The sequence below is a fragment of the Sinohyriopsis cumingii genome, chromosome 10 (genome assembly GCF_028554795.1).
Source record: "Sinohyriopsis cumingii isolate HCF-2022 chromosome 10, ASM2855479v2, whole genome shotgun sequence".
Lineage (NCBI taxonomy): Eukaryota > Metazoa > Mollusca > Bivalvia > Unionida > Unionidae > Sinohyriopsis > Sinohyriopsis cumingii.
Window position 1 is genome coordinate 101,385,618 of NC_142970.1, and position 19,568 is coordinate 101,405,185.

The 19,568-nt window shown below is 35.8% G+C and overlaps 1 protein-coding gene across 1 annotated transcript; it reads right to left on the minus strand.

Annotated features, from left to right (window-relative positions):
* Nucleotides 1-855: 855 nt before the first annotated feature.
* Nucleotides 856-1,266, minus strand: LOC149790728 (uncharacterized). The gene has a single exon (XM_089973256.1). It carries the CDS (start codon nucleotides 1,264-1,266, stop codon nucleotides 856-858), a length of 411 nt encoding a protein of 136 aa, XP_089829382.1.
* Between the last annotated feature and the right edge of the window lie 18,302 nt (nucleotides 1,267-19,568).

Sequence of the window (19,568 nt, forward strand, 5' to 3'; positions counted from 1 at the left end):
CTCTTAACGGTTCAAATACTTTTCGCATCAAATGCGTGCAGACACTCGGTTCATTCTGGACCCCGAAAGACATGACTACCACTGGCAGGTCCCATCTGGAGTTGTGAAGGTAAGTTTTGCTCTGTCTTCATTTCAGACTGGGATTTGCCAGTATCCCTGAGACAGATCAAATTTCGACAAATACATTGCGCTGGCCACCCCGGGAAATATGAACTCAGGATCAGGTAACAGTTCTACCTGAAATTACGTGATCCTGTTTAACTTCATGTAATCTATGCAAAATATGTGTGTACCGTTCTTCTTCTGTACCAACCCAACATGGTTGCTATACACCCACTCAGTTGGTTTTATGACTCCCAAGTATATCATAACTTGAATCTCATTTCAGACAGTTTCGAATTTCGCATAGGTTAGCGGATATGGTTTCAACATCACTGGCTTCTCATCCAGTAAATTTAAGGTGAACTCCAACTCCGTCTTGCCAGGTCTTTCTGTCAAGATGCTTGAGTAGTCTTGGAGTAACGACTCCACTTTCTTATGTTGCTCTGATGAAAGTTTCTTCCCTCGTCAAAGGACAACTAGGAAGTACTTCCTTCTCTCCACCATTGTCATCGGTTTTTTCAGTCAAACTGTAGCAACCACAAACTCTGTGGGTGTCTCTCTTTCACCTTAAGGTCTCAGGAGATTTACGTGGTACATCTTCTCCTTGTCTCCTATCCGGATACGGTAGTTCTGCCCACCCGTTTTCTCTGTTACCACAAATGTTCCCCTCCATGTGACTTGAAGTTTGTTGTGCTCTAATGGCAGTAACAACAACACCTTGTCACCCACCTCGAAGTGACGTTCCTTCGTCCTCTATTTGTAATATTTGACTATCCTCCTTGTGCCATTTAGATTCTCCTGAGCCAATTTGGAAATCTCTACCAGCTTGTTGTGGAGGTCAACAACATATTGGTATGTTGTCCTCACTTCCTCGGATGCTTGTTCGTCCGTCCATAATTGCTTTAATACAGCCATGAGTCCCCTGACTGTCCTCCCATAGACTAATTCAAAAGACAAAATACCAAAACTAGCCTGTGGTACTTCTCGATATGCAAGAAGTATCACGGAAAGATATCGATCCCAATCCCTTGGGCAACCTTCACTGAGCTTCTTCAGAGCCTGTTTCAGTGTTACATTAATACGCTCCGCAAAACCATTGCACTGCATGTAATACGGGGTAGTTGTCAGGTGTCTGATGGACATTAATCTGTTTACCTCTTCCATCACCTAGCTCACAAACTGCGTCCCTTGGTCATTTAGCATCTCCTCAGGGACAAACTCCTAACAAGGCTTCAGCCGCCGTGACTGAGTTGATGTTTTTCAAGGCCACGGCCTCCGGGTACCGGGTGGTGTAATCAACTGTAGTTAGTGTGTATTGATTACCGCTATCTGCTGCAGGCTTTATTTTGACCTAATTGGTCCCTCGCCACCCTCGAGAAAGGTTCGTCAATCAGTGGGGTGGTTCCTAGTGGTAATGGACAATGGGAGGTCTTAGGTACCACCTGCTGACACTTGTCACACGACAAACAAAACCTCTGAACATCCCCCTACACACCCGGCCAGTAGAACTCCTCACTAACCTATATTTGGTCTTCGCCATGCCCGTGTGGCTTCCAAGTAGACCCCCATGTGCCAGCCATAGCACATCTTCTTGCTTCACTATGGGCACAACATCGGTCGCTTTCTTGGAGTACCGGTACAAAATACCGCATTTCCTTGCGCACTTAACCTTGCCATCTGGCAATTTCCATATGGACCCTTCTTTTGCATACCTTGTTGAGAGACAAATCTTCCTCTTGAAGTTTCCTCAACTCGACAAGTAGCAAATTGCCTATGTGCGAAGTCATGGGTCTTAGCGGCTTTGTTCCTGACTTTCGCTTCATAGCCCTCGTCTCAATGGACCCCACGTGTACAGGTGCACATGTCATATGGTTAGGCTGTGGCAACACATACCTAAATCCTAATATTACATCATGAGACAGTCCCGTCAAACACGCTGCTTCAAATTGTTCTTTACATATGGCGAATTAAAATCAACGTTAACAACTGAAAGCGAATCTTTCGTCCGGTTAGCACTTTGGACTTCAACCGTATCGCCTGTGTAATCTCCTTGCTTGACATATCTACTATCTACCAAGGCCGGATAACTGCAACCGGTATCATATAGCACAGTCGCCATCTCACCATTAACCTTAGCTACCGCTGTGTTATTCAAATCCACTGTTTGCTGTTTCCTAACAGTATTAGGAGTTACCGAATTAATCACTGACAGACAATACTTCATACAATCCTTGACGACATGGAGTGGTCTGTTGCAGCCGTAACACACCAGCTCACATTTCTTCCCTGTTGTACCCTTCTCTGCTCCCTGAGTCTTCTACAACACACAAAAATTTCCTTGTCTGGGATTTCCTGCCCGTGGCCTCCCTGCCATTCTGAACATTCCGTCTTTGGGGTACCACCTCAGTAATCATTATATGCTCGCCGATGCCAGGTCAGTCCCAGCCACCCGAGGTAGTTGGACGTAAGTGGGCACTTTCATAGCTATTGGCCATCATGCTTATATCATTAGGATTGAGAATTCATGCTCCGGCTAATGACACTACTAAGTCTTTTTTCTAATGTACTTAAGACGTGCTGTTTCAAAATTTCTTCGCGTACACCTATCCTATTGTAACGTAGTCGAGATAACACCCTTTGAGACTGAATTGGTATTTAAGAAATAACAAATACATATGCGAGTGACAATAAAAAGATGTATTATTCTCTCACACTAATGATGAAGAAACATGACATCAAAATAAATACAAAGGTACATAATATGGATCCAATGGAAAACCATGATGAAGAACAGATATAATTATTTGAAATGTTCAATAATTATAAAGTTGCCTCAGATAAGTAAACACTACCGTGCTTTTTGTCTCTATGGTCAACCAATATGCTGACCTTTCCCTTTATAGTCAAACACTAATGGCATTCTTATAGTCACACACTATAATGAAGTTCTCTTAGTCAAACACTATGACCTTCTTATAGTCAAACACTATCATGAAATTCTTATATGTATGTCCAATGTTTACTTGACATTTCATATGCCCTTGACCCGCTTCCCGGCTTGGTCACTTCAACCATCCAGACTTTTCATGCACATATACGTTGGCACTTTCCTAGCGGTCTTTCATCACTATTGCTGCGGCCTCTGGCTACACCCAGTCAGTCTGCACAGTTTTCCACACCTAGACACTCATACCTAGTTATCTACAACTAGTAATCCACGCCTAGTTATCCACACCTAGTTAGCTGAATATGAAAAGAAATAATTTTCCAAATAGTCTGCTTTCTGTGTATCTGGAGTAAATATCTGAGTATTTCAAATGGATTAATACTAGCACACCTAAAATATTCCTTATGTACAACTGTGACGTACGAATGGCATACCAAAGTAATAGAAATATGATATACTAAAACTCTAATACATACATAATACGTCCTCAATATTAGTTATAATAGCGACAAGATAACCTAGCAACAGGAGTACTGCATATGTTTTCATATCCCTGTTAATAATCCGAATCGTACCATCTCTCGCTACCAAATTACATAAACCATACACTCTTGATGAATTAAACTACAAGTATGATAAAACAACGCAAACGTATAATACAACATTGAATGTGTTTTGCGAAACTGAAAATTAATTAAAAAGAGTTGATTAAAAAGAATATAACGCACCCAACTCATTGGCTCAAACTAAGTAAGACATAATGGCGATCCCGCCCCGACAGCTAAACACATAAGGAACTTCCCTCTAGTGGCTGTGTCAGTCAAGATCCCTAAGTAACATATATAGTCGCGCGCGTTAACATGTATTACTTTCGTGCCTCGCAAGCAATGAAGGCGTCACGCGATGCAAAGAAAAAGTATATTTACAAGATACTATGGCGCTCAAAACACGTAAAATACTGGAATTTATGGTGGTCTAAGCAAGCCATATCAGGTATTTTGTAACACCTATCATAATTTCCGATGACACATATGCATAACGATTATCAACGGTGTTATGGCAAAAATTAATGAATACATTAAAGTTAAACTATACCCCTACCACTTATTACACTAATCAAGTTTACATAACGTGCAGGTGAAAACGAATGAAGAAACATTTTTCTACAAGGTCAGTCCTGTCAACAATAAGTCCGTCTCAGTAAGGCAGTCTATTTTTTTCATACGTTTTCAGAAAGGCGTAACAAAATATCATGTACCGCTATTGTCAAGCTGGAAAACAGGCATTTAAAAGTCCAGAAATGTGTTTCAGGTGAATTACGGCAATGGTGAACATCACATTAAACTAAGAAGTTTGTTAAGTTTATTTGAAAATTAATTACCTCCTGCATAGTTTCACCATCATAAGATGTCTAAACTTCTGGACTATTCAATTGACGATGATTGTTAGCACCAATCTATGGACTCATAAGCACGGATTAGCTCTTTCTTACTCCTGATGAGTGTTTTAAAGTATTGGCTGGATATTTTATTTACTACTTTGTTTAAGGTTACTAGAACGAGTCCAGTTGAAACAATGAATAGTAACAGAAATTTATTTTCTTTAATTCACCTGGTTTATATTTTAATTCTATTGTACAGTCGAGTACGTTTAGCGCCAAATTATCCTAGATAGTAAAACATGGGGATGTGTGTTTTGCTGGTCTTTTTAATTAACTTGAAGAAATTTAGGGCTATCACACATTATTGACATGTTTGCAGATTCCCAAAGTCCAGAAATTGTGTCTACATGCTATTTTAGCTTTCAATTTTAATCAGGTTTTGGCATAATATCTTAAACATAATATGTAAAAATGAGGGTAAATACAAAAGAATTAACAGTTCTTCCAAAAAAGTTAACAGTTCTTGAAAATGCATTATTCAAAATACCCTTATAAGAGTTCATATAAATTTAATAAATATACCTGAAATGAAAATTAGGAACTAAATATATTTTTTTGATCAAAATAACACATTCTGAACAAGCAGACCATGACATTAATGGACTCGAAATCCTAATGCAGCATTACTGAACAGATAGGACATCTGACATAGTTGTCTAAATCACAGATACTCCTTGAGAAGTAAAGTCTGTTAGATCATCATCAATGGCACATACGAAGCAAACAGCAAGGAAGTCCACCGGCTTCTGAAATAGGAAACTGGGATTACACTTGACAATTGATGCCAGAACAAGAAATGAAGTAAAAGAATCACGAAGGAAAACTTAAACTAAATAACAAAGAAATACAGATAAATACAGTTTTGACCTAAAAGGTTAACTAGAAGCATGTGTAACACGGGAAAACATGGAGGCAGCTAGAAACAAACCGAAGAACCTAGAAAATGTTTTCAAGCTGTGAAGAATAGACACAACAGATGGGAATTTTCTGGATTGTGCATACAAAGAAGGGGCACAAGAGATAGACATGTCGCACATACCAATAGACAAAGTACCAAATACATCAGTGGTGATGATTGCTCTGAAGATACTAACTCCAGGCTGTACTTAACCCGATTGGATACAAAGAATATATCATCAGACCAATACTACCTTATGGAGATCAACATAGAGAAAGAAAAATGCATGATGAAAGAACCAACACCCATTTTAAGGAAAGTCCAGAAACAAACGGGAGAGCTACACCTGTCCGATATCCTTCTGGAAATCCCAAAAGAGGCAGTAGTGTAAACATTGGAAAAGAAGTATAATACTAAAGTAATCTCATCTATGTTGGCGGTGATCCCCTTAACAACAATTTACAATGGGATACTAATTCTGGAGAAAAAGAAAAGCAAATTGAAAGAAATAAAGAGAGCTTTTTTATATATGGTTTCCTAGCATAATCATGGTACAAAAAATGTGTATATCACCGTAAATGTAACAGGTGAGAGTAGACAGGACACACATCCTTTCAATATCCAACAAATCCAGAAACACATGCAGAGAATGGAGAAACCCGAGAGAGGCAACAACAACAAAAACCAAATCTACATCAAGAAGAAAAAGAGATTCATATTGAACATATAGAAATTGACCCCAAATGGAGGAGAGCTGAAACGATAAGAACCAATACAGTAGAAATGTTCAATGAAAAAAGGCAAAATTGGGGAGTAAAACAAAATACTAACCTGCAACAGAAGGACGAGACACAAATCCCCTAACAACAGGAAATATAACAAACACAAAACCAACAGCAGCAACATAATCCATGACTTCAACAACGAGAAAGAGTACAACAGCAACAAGGACAAAAGCAATTACAACAGCAACAAGATAAGAAAAGAGATAGAGACAGGAAACCAGAATCAGAAACAAGAACAGCAAGAACAAGCACCAATGAATGTTAAGCTCAAGACAACAAAATGAACCAGATAAAGATATACCAATATCATCAACTCAAACAACAACAACACAATCAATCAATCCTGGCAGAGAAACAAATAATAAAAAGAGAAAAGGAAAGAGCCAAAAAGGTTCCTAAAGGATGGAAGAATACTTTCTGAGGACGGATGAACACCTAGCAGAAGAAATGATACAAAAAGAAAAAAAATCCCAAACTCACAAATCCTAAGTTTATTTTAAAAAAATAATGAAAACAAAAATTCTAATTAAAATAATATACAAAATAAATATGTACCCTGAGAAAAACTATTACAATATACTAATACATACAATGCAGCAAACACTTACAAGTAGGGCAAGAGGGCCTCATAAGTCGACTGCAAAGATCAGACAGGAGAGACAGCACCCTCCACAAAATAAGTAAATCACTGATTCAAGAACTGAGACTTGAGCAGAACTTGTGTTAATGGAAAATCTTATTTTGGAGCCAAAGTATCCAAAGACATTACCGAAGAGCAGTATAAAAATGTACATGGTAAACATAAGGAACAGTTTTCTAACCTGTACCAACTTGCTAATCTAACAATGTGTATGCCCCATTAGCAGGAGTGTCTCACCACAATATTCATTAACTGGTGAGGAACAGATTAAACTGAGAAAAATCAACAGATTAATGTGTATAGAACTAGAGGTAACATCTTTTAAAGTGTTCAATATATAGTGGACCATTTCCTCCTCCCTCCTCTGTGTTTTCCCCAATTTTGGTAACAAGTTTCCCCATCCCCAATTAGATAAATTCCGTCTGCATCTCTGAAGTGAAAACACTGAAGATGCAGCTCGAGAAGAAAGTATAGAAGCTAAAGGTCATTGGTTAACATCTGGGTTTCAATGATTTTCTTTTTAAAATGTCATTTCCCTTTCATATTAAATTTATTTATTTCTGTATTGGGTTTGTGTTTGTTTCTTGTATTTAAATTAGTAATTGAAGCAAAGTACTTTATACTGTGAATATTCACTGAAAACTGGACATTGAATTTCAAAATTTGAAAAGTTACTGAATTTAAGCTCACCTGATCTGTAACATTATTGTAAACCTCTCTTACTCTAGATATATGGCTCTACATCCTGAGAAATCTGAACTGGTTATCTGTCATTTTCTTCTGACACATAATCTTTGTATTTGTTTAGTGCGAGGTGGTGAGTGATATGAAGGACTTTTCAACCCAGACTGTGTCAGAAAGGATCATGAATCTGCAAAAGTCTCACCCAATAATGTACACCTGGGCCCCGACACAGCAGAACTTTTTGATAATATTTTGCATAAATTTGTTACCTAATTCATAGTCCTTGTATATTTCTATACCCTTTCAGAACAAGATAGTGCTTGTCCTATTTATTATGCTATTTGTTGGAACCATAAAAGCAGTGTATCCCCCAGGGGTGTAAATGTGAGGGTAAAAAGACCTTGGTGTCAGAACAGGGGGTCAAATAAAAAATGTTGGGGTCAAAAATGTACTGACAAATTTTCATATGACTCATACTTTTTCAGCTTGAAATAGGATATTGCAAATTGCACAACATACTCTCTGTCTGTCTGTCTGTCTGTCTGTCTCTCAAAACATATAAATAAATCAACATGCCCAATTAACAAACAAATGCATTGTCCATTCAAAAAATAATTTTATTAGTTCATTTTTCTTTTAAAGTAGTACTTTTAACAGTCTCTTTATAATCAATAAGAAGCAATATCATTGACCAACACATTACATATAAGTCAATACAAAAAGCCAAACAAATCTTTTTAACCAAATGGCAGTTAATTTACTGCCTTTCATAAAATGTGTACTATCATCGGTTTCATTGTACTTCATCCTAGAACACATTTATCCAAATCCCAAGGAGGATAGCGATTCATCTTCTTTTTAATAAATTACACTTGAACTTTAAGATCTCTATTTTATTTCAGCAAAGTTAAAAACCAACAAAATCTGCAATGATCCGCTGAGTTTGTAATCCAAATAACTCATTTGTCTCTGCAAGTTTACTGATTTCTTTGTTGTGAAAGAATGTCTTAGGTTATAATGTGTTCTCCATGCATCTTGTGGCAAACGAGGGCAGATTTTTTAAAATTCTAAAACCCTGTCACAAAAGGATTATTCACGTTTGCAGTCTTCGCAATCACTCGATCAGAAGTCAAACTGGTAATCCTAATGGATGTGCCGTATTCCAGTCAAGGGAATTATTTTCTCCATTTTTCATTAAAGTTAGATCCACAGTTACTCTTTTGTGTTCTGCTTCTTTCACATTTTTAGCTAATGATTTTTAGTGCACGATGTTTTAATCTGGAGATCACATTCTAGTGCAACAAGCATTGAGGTTAAACATCTAGATGACAGCTTGCTGAGCTCAATGGAAGTCGCGTGAGGGCTGGCGAGATATGGGGAGGCTACTCCGTCATAACATTGCCTATGCTAGTCTGGTTCATTGTTTCGTATGGAATCGGGTCACAATTAGTACTTCCAGTTCAGTACCCACTAATGTAGTTCTAGTCTATTTTTAGAACATTTTTTCCTCTCTCATTTTGGTGCTGATAGAAGAGTCTTATTTATGCATTTTTGGTAGGGATATAAAGATAATTGTTTATTCTTGAGAATATGAGCTCAGGGTATTGTTGTCTGTGTGTATTTCGGCTACAGTGCACAGTGAGTAATAAGGCCTTATGATAATCCGGAAGTGAAATCTGCGTTCTGTTTACATGTTGCTCTGTTGACAGTCCAGCATCTCAAAAACGAGCAGGTCAACCTTTGACGAGAACTTCACCGTGAAATCATCTTTGAAGGTATTTTAGATTAACATATGATTTGTATTGATTGTCACACAGTGGAAAGGTCTGTACTGAGAAACAAATGTAGAGAACATACAGTAAAATTAATTGTGTTCTTTGTCCTGTCAGGGCAGTTTTGATTCAACTTTAAATTGCTATAAATTTTTTATTATTAACGATAGACACATGCGATTTTCACACCATGTGTATATTGACTGTAGCAATTACTAAATATAATAAAAATTTAAAAATTTTAACTTAATTTGTTTTACCTTAATTTAAAAATTTAAAAAATAAATTGTTCCTCCATAAATTCACAGAAATGGTATCTGTTGGAGATGACACTCATTATTATTAGCAGCAATGTATTCCTACACCACATATAAGTTGCAATAGAGGATTTATTTCAAAGCGTGTTAGCGAAAATCTTTACATTCTGTGATAGCACATGATAGTGTTTGTAAAACATGGTCAGGAAATGTAACAGCCAATGGATTATATGGCCTATTGTCATATAAAAATCCTGTGACAAACACATGGAAGAAAAAACATGTTCACAGACTTTCACTGATGGTGAAGTTGAGAAGTCTGACTATACCAAAGGAGCTAGATGCATCCCATTTATGCCATAATAGTTTGTGTATGAATGTGGATCATCTGATTCTAGTGCATCATTCCGTTAACAATAATAGTCAATTCTGCAAAGGTTATGGTCATTGCATTGGCCATGGTGACTATCCATACCGCATGATAAAGTTGAAATTGTAATATGGAATAAATTCAGGTATCATAATATATCCTTTACACCCACCCACATCCATATCAATTTATGTCTGGCATGGAAGGAAGGATAGATGGATGGATGTGTTGAGTAACAAGGAGAAAAGAAAGAGTGTGGTCTTTATTTTAGTAGACCATGCTCAAGTATGACAGTGCTTTCTTAAATGCATTCATTCATTCATTCATTCGTTCATATATTCATGTTGTAAGTCATGTCTTGTCATGTCATGTCATGTTATTTTAATTTTGAATTTTTTAATCTTTATTTATTTTGCTTTCTAATTTCTTTATTTGTGTCTTCATTTTCAGAGAAAGCTGTTTCAACCTCTCCATAGGTCTCATCAGGTGGTAGTAAGTAACACAACTGCACATAAGATGCGTTGTGTTACCTATGAATTACCCCACTACAGTTTTCCCTTCTGTACAATATGTTCTTCATGGTGTCTTTGAGCACTGTCATTTTGCACATGGAATTAAGATAACCTTTTCTGCCTGCAGTGTCCATTGGCCCCTGCTAAACATTTGCATAGGAATGATTGCCCTTGGTGTCTTGCAGTCCTTTGCAGTAGTCAGAACTTCCTATTGCCTTTCTGTGTTCTGTACCTCAGATGGGCCTGTATCATATTTCCTCGTCTTGCTAGAATACGTTTCCTGGTTTGTGGATGCTTTTGATACAACTGATGGTAAGTGCAGTCTATTTCCATTGTCTCCAGTGATCTCAGAGCCCTTGTTGAAAGTTTACCTCCCAAGTGTGTCACTTTTATTTTCAGTAATGATTCCAGGCTGTTATTGAGTCTGTGTATTGTTGAATGCACTCTTGCCTCAAAGTGTCTGGAATAGTTCACATTTTTAGGTAATGAAACACTGATTGATCTGTTCACCGCCTCACATTCCTGTGTGTTTGTGTTCAGTTGCAGTCTTTCTACAACATCACAGGAGAGTTTCATTTTCAGGACTTCTAGCAGGATCTATATGGCATTACATTATCATTGTGATCTCTATCATTTTCTGTCATGTTAAAATGAGTCACTTGATGAGGGCCCATGTATGCTGATCGCATCCACCAACTGTTAGTACTTCCTCCCCCACAGAACTTTGAATAATGACGGCAATTTGATCAGTCCCCTGAATAACAGTGCAGAGTGGCATCCATTACTTGGGAAAGTTGACATTTAAATTTTGTAACATCGCCACTATTGTCCTCCATTATTGGCTTGAAGATCAAACTACAACGTGCTTTAATGTCTTGGCTGACAGTTTTCTGTTTGAGCCTTTTTTCTTCTCTTATTCTTTTTCCTGGAAACATGTTTTCACTTAATATTGCAGAATTACACATTTTGAACAGTAAACGACCCAAATGGACGGGATCCGACAGTCTTTCTACTTTCCACGTTGGATGCAGAATGGTGTAAGCATTTTGGAAGCCAGCAGCAGCCTGTACATCTCCATCTGTTGTTGCATGTCTAATGAGAATCTCTTGCAGCACAAACTTGTTTCACATTTCTCTTGCCACTTCATACTCCGAATGTGGTGCAACTGGAGCCAGATTTGCTGTGCAGTCAACATGGCCTGCTGGACATTGCACATCAAAACCTTTCCCATTCAGCCATGCTCCAGTCCAACACAGTTTGTTTTCTACTGTAGTTCCCACAATGTATTGCTTCTCTGTAACAGTTTCGCAGGCAATTACAACAGCTTGTGATGAACTTTGACCAGGTTTCTTTTCATGTCCAAAGCTAATGGCATTGTATCTTGAATCAAAATCAACATTTATTTGCTTAGGATGCTGAACACCGTGCATGACATTAACTTGTCTGACTAGTTTCAGTTTGTCTGTCATATCCATTTCATTAAGCTCCACAGTTGCTTTGCCTACATGGTTGGAGGCCCTTCGCAATGATGTTCTGCTAGGTGGCAGAATGCCAGTGGCTGCAAGCAAGTATCCAGCACTGGTGTTGCCCATTGGTGTATCTTGTAGTCCAGCTTGAAACATCATATTTACAGCAGCAGGATTTGGCCCAGGTTTATTTGTTTTTATCTCGCATACAACTTATACTCTGGTGACTTAAAGCTGCAGATTTTACACATCATAGTATGCTTCCAAGCAAGTCCCCATTTTATTTCATAAGCAATTTGGAACTCTGGTGTGCCACATATGTTGACTTGATGACCATGGCGATGAATGATAACATTCCACATTTGAACTTATTTTTCATACAGATCATACGTGTCCCATCGTGCTCATTCAGGTTTGTCTCTTTTAGGTCCAGTTTTGCTTTGAATGATTATTGTAGAATTTTTGCAGACCCAGGTGTGCCATTACAGTCTGGTGCCTGAACTAACTTGAGATTCCCATTTGTCGGCTTTGTCACTGCTATGAGAGAGATCTTGTCTGCATCCATTTTTCTGGTCACTCGAACAGATGCAGCGCTTGAACTTGGTAGAGTATCATCAGTCAGATATGTGACTCCTTTGTTATGTGGAATATATCCAGGTTTAATAAAAGTTGTCTTCCTCTTCTTGTACCATTTCATGATTTCAGTTACAATAACTGCATGTAAAATACTAGAATTATCCTCTCTCTCTCATTATATAACTAGGAGAAGGCATGTTAGCTTGGTTTCAGAGAACTTCACTAGCTCTTTAATACTACTGGAAGCCTAACATCTGAAGACTCCTCCCCATCATGGGTGGAAATTATGTGATGTACTTGGTTAGACCTAGCTAGCGTATTTAGATGCTACCAGATTTCAGGTGTTGCCCTTGATTGACAGGCTCTGGTTTAATTGCTTCACATCTGATAAGAAAAACCATTGATGTTTATGACAAAGGAATGAAGATACTTTGCCATAGAACAAAATTTGTCAACTTCAGGTTTTAAATTTTCATTAAAATTTAAGTTAAATTTAAATTTTCCTCTAAAAACATGTATCATTTTTAAAATTAAATTTTCTAAGAAAGTTGTACAGTTAAGTTTAATTTCTAGTAATTTCCAGATTGGTGTTAGAACCAAAAACTAATTACAATTTATTTGAAGTGTTTCTCTTGATTAGCAAAATCACAATTAAACTTTAAGTTTTGTGCATTTTTGACATTTGGCCATTTGGAAATGGCTTGTGCTTGTGTCACAGTGGTGTCAGCTAAAAGCCTGTAACTGTCCTATTCATGAATGAAATTCCTTAAAACATTGCAGCAATATTTAAGAGACATTGATTTGATCACGGATGGACGTTTTGTCCATGGAGGTGAAATTGTCTAACCCTGTCAGGAATCTGGTCATAATTACTACTTCCAGTTCAGTACCCACTAATGTAGTTCTAGTCTATTTTTAGAACATTTTTCCTCTCTCATTTTGGTGGTGATAGAAGAGTTTTATTTATGCATTTTTGGTAGGGATTTAAAAGTACTTTTTTATTCTTGAGAATATGAGCTCAGGGTGTTTTTGTCTGTGTGTATTTCAGCGACAGTGCACAGTGAGTAATAAGGCCTTGGTGATGATCCAGAAGTGAAATATGTGTTCTGTTTACATGTTGCTCTATTGACAGTCCAGCATCTCAAAAACGAGCAGGTCAACCTTTGACGAGAATTTCACCGTGAAGTCATCTTTGAAGGTATTTTAGATTAACATATGATTTGTATTGATTGTCACACAGTGGAAAGGTCAGTACTGAGAAACAAATGTAGAGAACGTATAGTAAAATTAATTATTTTCTATGTCCGTATATTCCCTGCATTGCACTCTGCTATAAGAATAGAAGAGCGCAAGGCAGGGAGCAAAGAAAGTGGAGAACCAGTCAGTGTCTATACTTGAAGTATATACTATGCCATCCATCGTCCAATGCATTGGGTAATAAATAAATCCTGATCACATTATGCGAATACTTTGTGTGAAAAAAAATGCATGGCAACAAAATGTGTGCTTTAATTTTCTCCAGCGTGCGTCCCTGATGCACAAATGTGCGTAAAGGGAAACAGTGATAAAAGTAACTCACGTTACAAGCCAGTGACGTTCAAATAAGGCTGCAGGGCTATAGGTAAGAATTTCATAAGTTGGATATTTCACTTTGTGGTTTGGAACAAATTTGTATCTATTACAATTTTAATGTGGAAATATGTGACATTTTCAAAAGGTTGTGCAATTTCTTCCTGTTTTCTGTACTGTGAAATACGTCATTTTTCCCTAAGATGCTTCCCCTTTTCATTTTCTGGTCAGCTGTGGCCAATCTGCAGAATACCTAAAGACTAGACGTAAGTAAACAGGCATGAAGCCAGTGGGACTAATTAATAGATAATCATTATCATTGTTATTATTTTGTGAAAGGGGCTGCTCCTTTGAAGACTACTCTGAAATACTTTAAATAAAACTTTATTTGATTGATTGGCAAATAAGCCGTGCTCGATTTTGTTGTAATGGTGTTGTAATTAAATTGGTGACGATGAATATAAATGAAGATTGTAATCAAAACTTTCTTGGAGTTTGATTTGCACAGTATTGTCAAATCTTCAATAATCAATAATAATAATAACAATAATAACAGCTATTTAAGTACATGTGATTTCTATATGGCATTACATTATCATTGTGATTTCTATATGGCATTACATTATCATTGTGATTTCAATATGGCATTACATTATCATTGTGATTTCAATTGGGCATTACATTATCATTGTGATTTTTATATGGCATTACATTATCGTTGTAATTTCTATATAGCATTACATTATCATTGTGATTTCTATATGGCATTACATTATCATTGTGATTTCTATATGGCATTACATTATGATTGTGATTTCTATATGGCATTACATTATCGTTGTGATTTCCATATGGCATTACATTATCATTGTGATTTCTATATGGTATTACATTATCATTGTGATTTCTATATGGCATTACATTATCATTGTGATTTATATAGAGCACTACATTATCAATGTGATTTCAATTGGGCATTACATTATCATTGTGATTTCTATATAGCATTACATTATCATTGTGATTTCTATATAGCATTACATTATCATTGTGATTTCAATTGGGCATTACATTATCATTGTGATCTTTATATGACATTATATTATCGTTGTGATTTCTATATGGAATTACATTATCATTGTGATTTCTATATGGCATTACATTATCATTGTGATTTCTATATGGTATTACATTATCATTGTGATTTCTATATGGCATTACATTATCATTGTGGTTTCTATATGGCATTACATTATCATTGTTATTTCGATATAGCATTATATTATCATTGTGATTTCTATATAGTATTACATTATCTTTGTGATTTCTATATGGCATTACATTCTCATTGTGATTTATATAGAGCACTACAATATCAATGTGATTTATATTGGGCATTACATTATCATTGTGATTTCTATATGGCATTACATTATCATTGTGATTTCTATATGGCATTATATTATCGTTGTGATTTCTATATGTCATTACATTATCATTGTGATTTCTATATGGCAGTATATTATCATTGTGATTTCTATATGGCATTACATTATCATTGTGATTTATATAGAGCACTACAATATCAATGTGATTTAAATTGGGCATTACATTATCATTGTGATTTCTATATGGCATTACATTATCATTGTGATTTCTATATGGCATTACATTATCATTGTGATTTCTATATAGCATTACATTATCATTGTGATTTCTATAGAGCAGTACATAAACACTGTGATTTCAATTGGGCATTACATTATCATTGTGATTTCTATATGGCATTACATTATCATTGTGATTTCTATAGAGTACTACATTATCAATGTGATTTCAATTGGGCATTACATTATCATTGTGATTTCTATATGGGATTATATTATCATTGTGATTTCTATATGGCATTACATTATCGCTGTGATTTCTATATGGCATTACATTATCATTGTGATATCTATATGGTAGTACATTATCATTGTGATTTCAATTGGGCATTACATAATCAGTGATTTCTATATGGCAGTACATTATCATTGTGATTTCAATATGGCATTACATTATCATTGTGATTTCTATATGGCATTACATTATCATTGTGATTTCTATATGGCATTACATTATTGTTGTGATTCTATATGGCATTACATTATCATTGTGATTTCTGTACGGCATTACATTATCGTTGTGATTTCTATATGACATTACATTATCATTGTGATTTCTATATGGCATTACATTATAATTTTGATTTCTATAGAGCAGTACATTATCATTGTGATTTCAATTGGGTGCTACATTATCAGGAGACTTTTTGAAAGAGTGACCAAAAGGAATGTTCACTTCTAAAAACAATTTGGCAGAATCATTCTGCTTGTGATGAAAATAACAGAAATGCCAAAAAATTGATCAAGAAAAGAAACTATAATAAAAAAAATCCATTGGCCTGGATATATTTGAATATCATTACCAAACGCTTGTGTGAATTCGTCTTTGATGACAGTTTAGTTCTGTAGTCTCAAGCTATATGTATTTTAGGTTATATATATGTGCCAAATTTCAGTCATCTTTTCTTCGGATCCCACATTATATCACACCTTTATTCCTAAGGCTAATCTCTTACAATATTTTCTATGGATTACTAATTAACATATTTATTTTGATTTTGCACATATGCTGCGTGGTCTAGGTTTTCATTTAATGATGGAAATTAACGTTATATTTGCGGCACATTGATGACATGATTTTTCTTTGGTGGGAATGGAGATGTTGTTTTCCTTGCTGAGAAAACAACACAGCATTCTAAGTGATTATTCTTGGGATTAAAACTAATTGTTGACAGTTTTATTGTGGTGGTTTGTGTTGTCTTTTAGTGTATATGTAGAGATAAAATAAAATTATAAATTTAATTGTGCAATGTTTAAATACAACATTTTTTATACTGAAAAATATATTCTTTTTAATGTGACATATTGCAAAGAATTCATTACAGATATTATTGAAATAATGACCTTGTGGTCTTCATTTTCCTTTCAATCTTTTTCAAAGTTAGGGAATCCAAAGTGTATGCCAGGGACTCTCAGAAATTGGTTAATGACTACTGAGTTACATTGTTAAAGTGTCCAGGACTCCTCATCCAAATATTCACTTGATAGCCTTGGTAAATCACATAATAATGGCCTTTATAATTTGTTGTTGTTGTTGTTTTGTGAAATATTAGGTCCGTATGTATGAGAGAACTAGAGTTCATATCTTTGCGTTTGGCTTATATCAAGTCTCTATGTGTGGGAGACGTACAGTAGGAGTTCATATCTTTGGGTTTTGGTTTATATCAGGAATGTATGTGTGGTAGATACGCATAGTAGGAGTTCGGATCTTTGGGTTTGGATTTGTATCAGGTCTCGCAGTACACATACATTTTAGTAGGCAATTCTCTTGAATATTAAACGGCATTCAAGAGTAGTCAGCGCAATCTACTGCAACCCAGCTGACGTGTAATTTCCCATTGATGATGTCTGCATCCACCCTTATGTGATTATATTGAAGACAATTTCTAATTGGGGCAGTAAAACGTAATTCGTTCGCAATGATCATGTTCAATGACCACTATATAGTGTTCGTCATGGAAACAGTGGATGGATTCGTTTCCAATGCGGGAATGTGGATTTTCTGTAATCCTCATTGCATACACTGTATCATTATTTTTTTACTTGGGGTGGTGATGGTATCACCAATTGTGAGACGGTCTGTTAAAAATTTTAAAGGTCATATTATCTGCATTAACTTAACTTTGGTAGGTTATTGTTATATGGCTAAAGATTGTACCTACGCTTTCATATATTCCTGTCTTACCTCTATTTTATTTTTTTCATTTTTTACCCCATGATATAAAGACCTTCTAAATTCCAATGAGGAGCTGCTGAAGAATTATGATGGAAAGGTGCACGGAGACCGGGATTGATCCCTAATGAATGATGACGTCTTTTTCCAGCTTGTTGAGGCTTTAATTAATACTTACCCAGATGAGGATAAAAGAGGTATATACAGTCTTCACAAAGTGTATTAACGTCTGTCCACTCAGGCTAATTATTCTGGCTCAGGGCAAGTTGCTTTAAAAACATTCATATGCTTTTTTTGTAGGCTGAAATAGCAAATGTGCGTTTCCTATTGCACTGGATTTAAAATTAGGGTAGGTAGGTTGGTGTGTATAATGTACTAAGCACTTCAAGTAATGAGCTAAACAGGCTAATTTAGATGCACAAATCAGTTTCATGAATTTGCTTGATTTTTGTATGTACCCAAGAGAGAAAAAGGTGTTTGGGATGGCAATGAAAAAATAAGGATGATCAGCTGTTTGGAAATTCACTATTTTGGAAAAAATGCACATGTTCCAAAATCAGTGTTTCTTTTTTTACCATTATTTTGAGATGACGTTAAAATTACTCTACTTTAAATAAGAAACACAATGTAAAACTACTTTAATAAACTGACTTCTTTTACATCACATTTGTATGGTTCAGAAACAATTCTAATCTTGTCTACTACAATTTTGATTCAATTTGATTTGATTTCAGTAATGAGATTTCCCCAATTCTGGATGTAAACTAGTACTCTGTACCAAGATAGTTTATTCTTTTCAAACAACATTTGTATATAACTTTATTTTTCTAAAAAATTGATTCCAATTTACTAAAAATCAATCTTTTTTGAGGTGGTGATACATCTGGTGTTCAGTTATCAATGTCTATAATAACTTTACTGATTGGATCAGAAGTGTTATGTCCACCTTACAGATTCGATCAGTAGAGGTATCTCCACCTTATCGGATCAGCTGGGTTGTACCCATCTTACTAATTGGACTGGCAGAGTTGATGTTCATAAGCATTTTTGATGTGTGTCAGTTTATCCTTATAGTAGGTTAATCGCCTGTCTTAGGACTGGAATAAAAAAAAAGGGTTGGGTTCAGCAAGGTTAAGAGAGTTTTACCATAAAATAAAAGAAAAGAAAAAGACAAACCATTGGGATGCCTCTGCAAATTTTTAACAAAAAGTGGAATTCTTTCTTGATAATTTTGGTGTTTATAGATAACATTTTATAAACATTGTTCATGAGAAAGCAACCCCTCATTGAATTGACATTCTGTTGTAGAGGTGCACATAACTAATATAGTTTTCATCAGTGGAATTCTACACATTCACACATGGAATTCTTTCTGCGAATTAACATGTGAAATTCTTTGTGCATTCTTGCCTGTGGAATTTTATCATATTCACATGTGGAATTCATTCTGCATACTCATGTGGAATTCTTTCTGCAAACTCGCATGTATTTTTCTTTCTGCATATCAGATTCTTAATAAGTGTAGTATAAACCTCTCTTTTTATTATCTCTGACATCGTGTCTTTAGCTTTGTTTTAAGGTAATGTATTGTCAGGGTATGTCATCATCATCTGTAGTAAAGAATAATTCGGGACTGGAAGTGGTTTCGCTTTCTGAAGACATTTCAGCTAGTAACTGTCATACACAGTTAAAGTAAAAGTTTGGACACT

Bases quoted from the DNA above. Each gene is read 5' to 3' on its own strand.
- LOC149790728 (XM_089973256.1), bottom strand. From the start codon at position 1,266: ATGGAAGAGGTAAACAGATTAATGTCCATCAGACACCTGACAACTACC.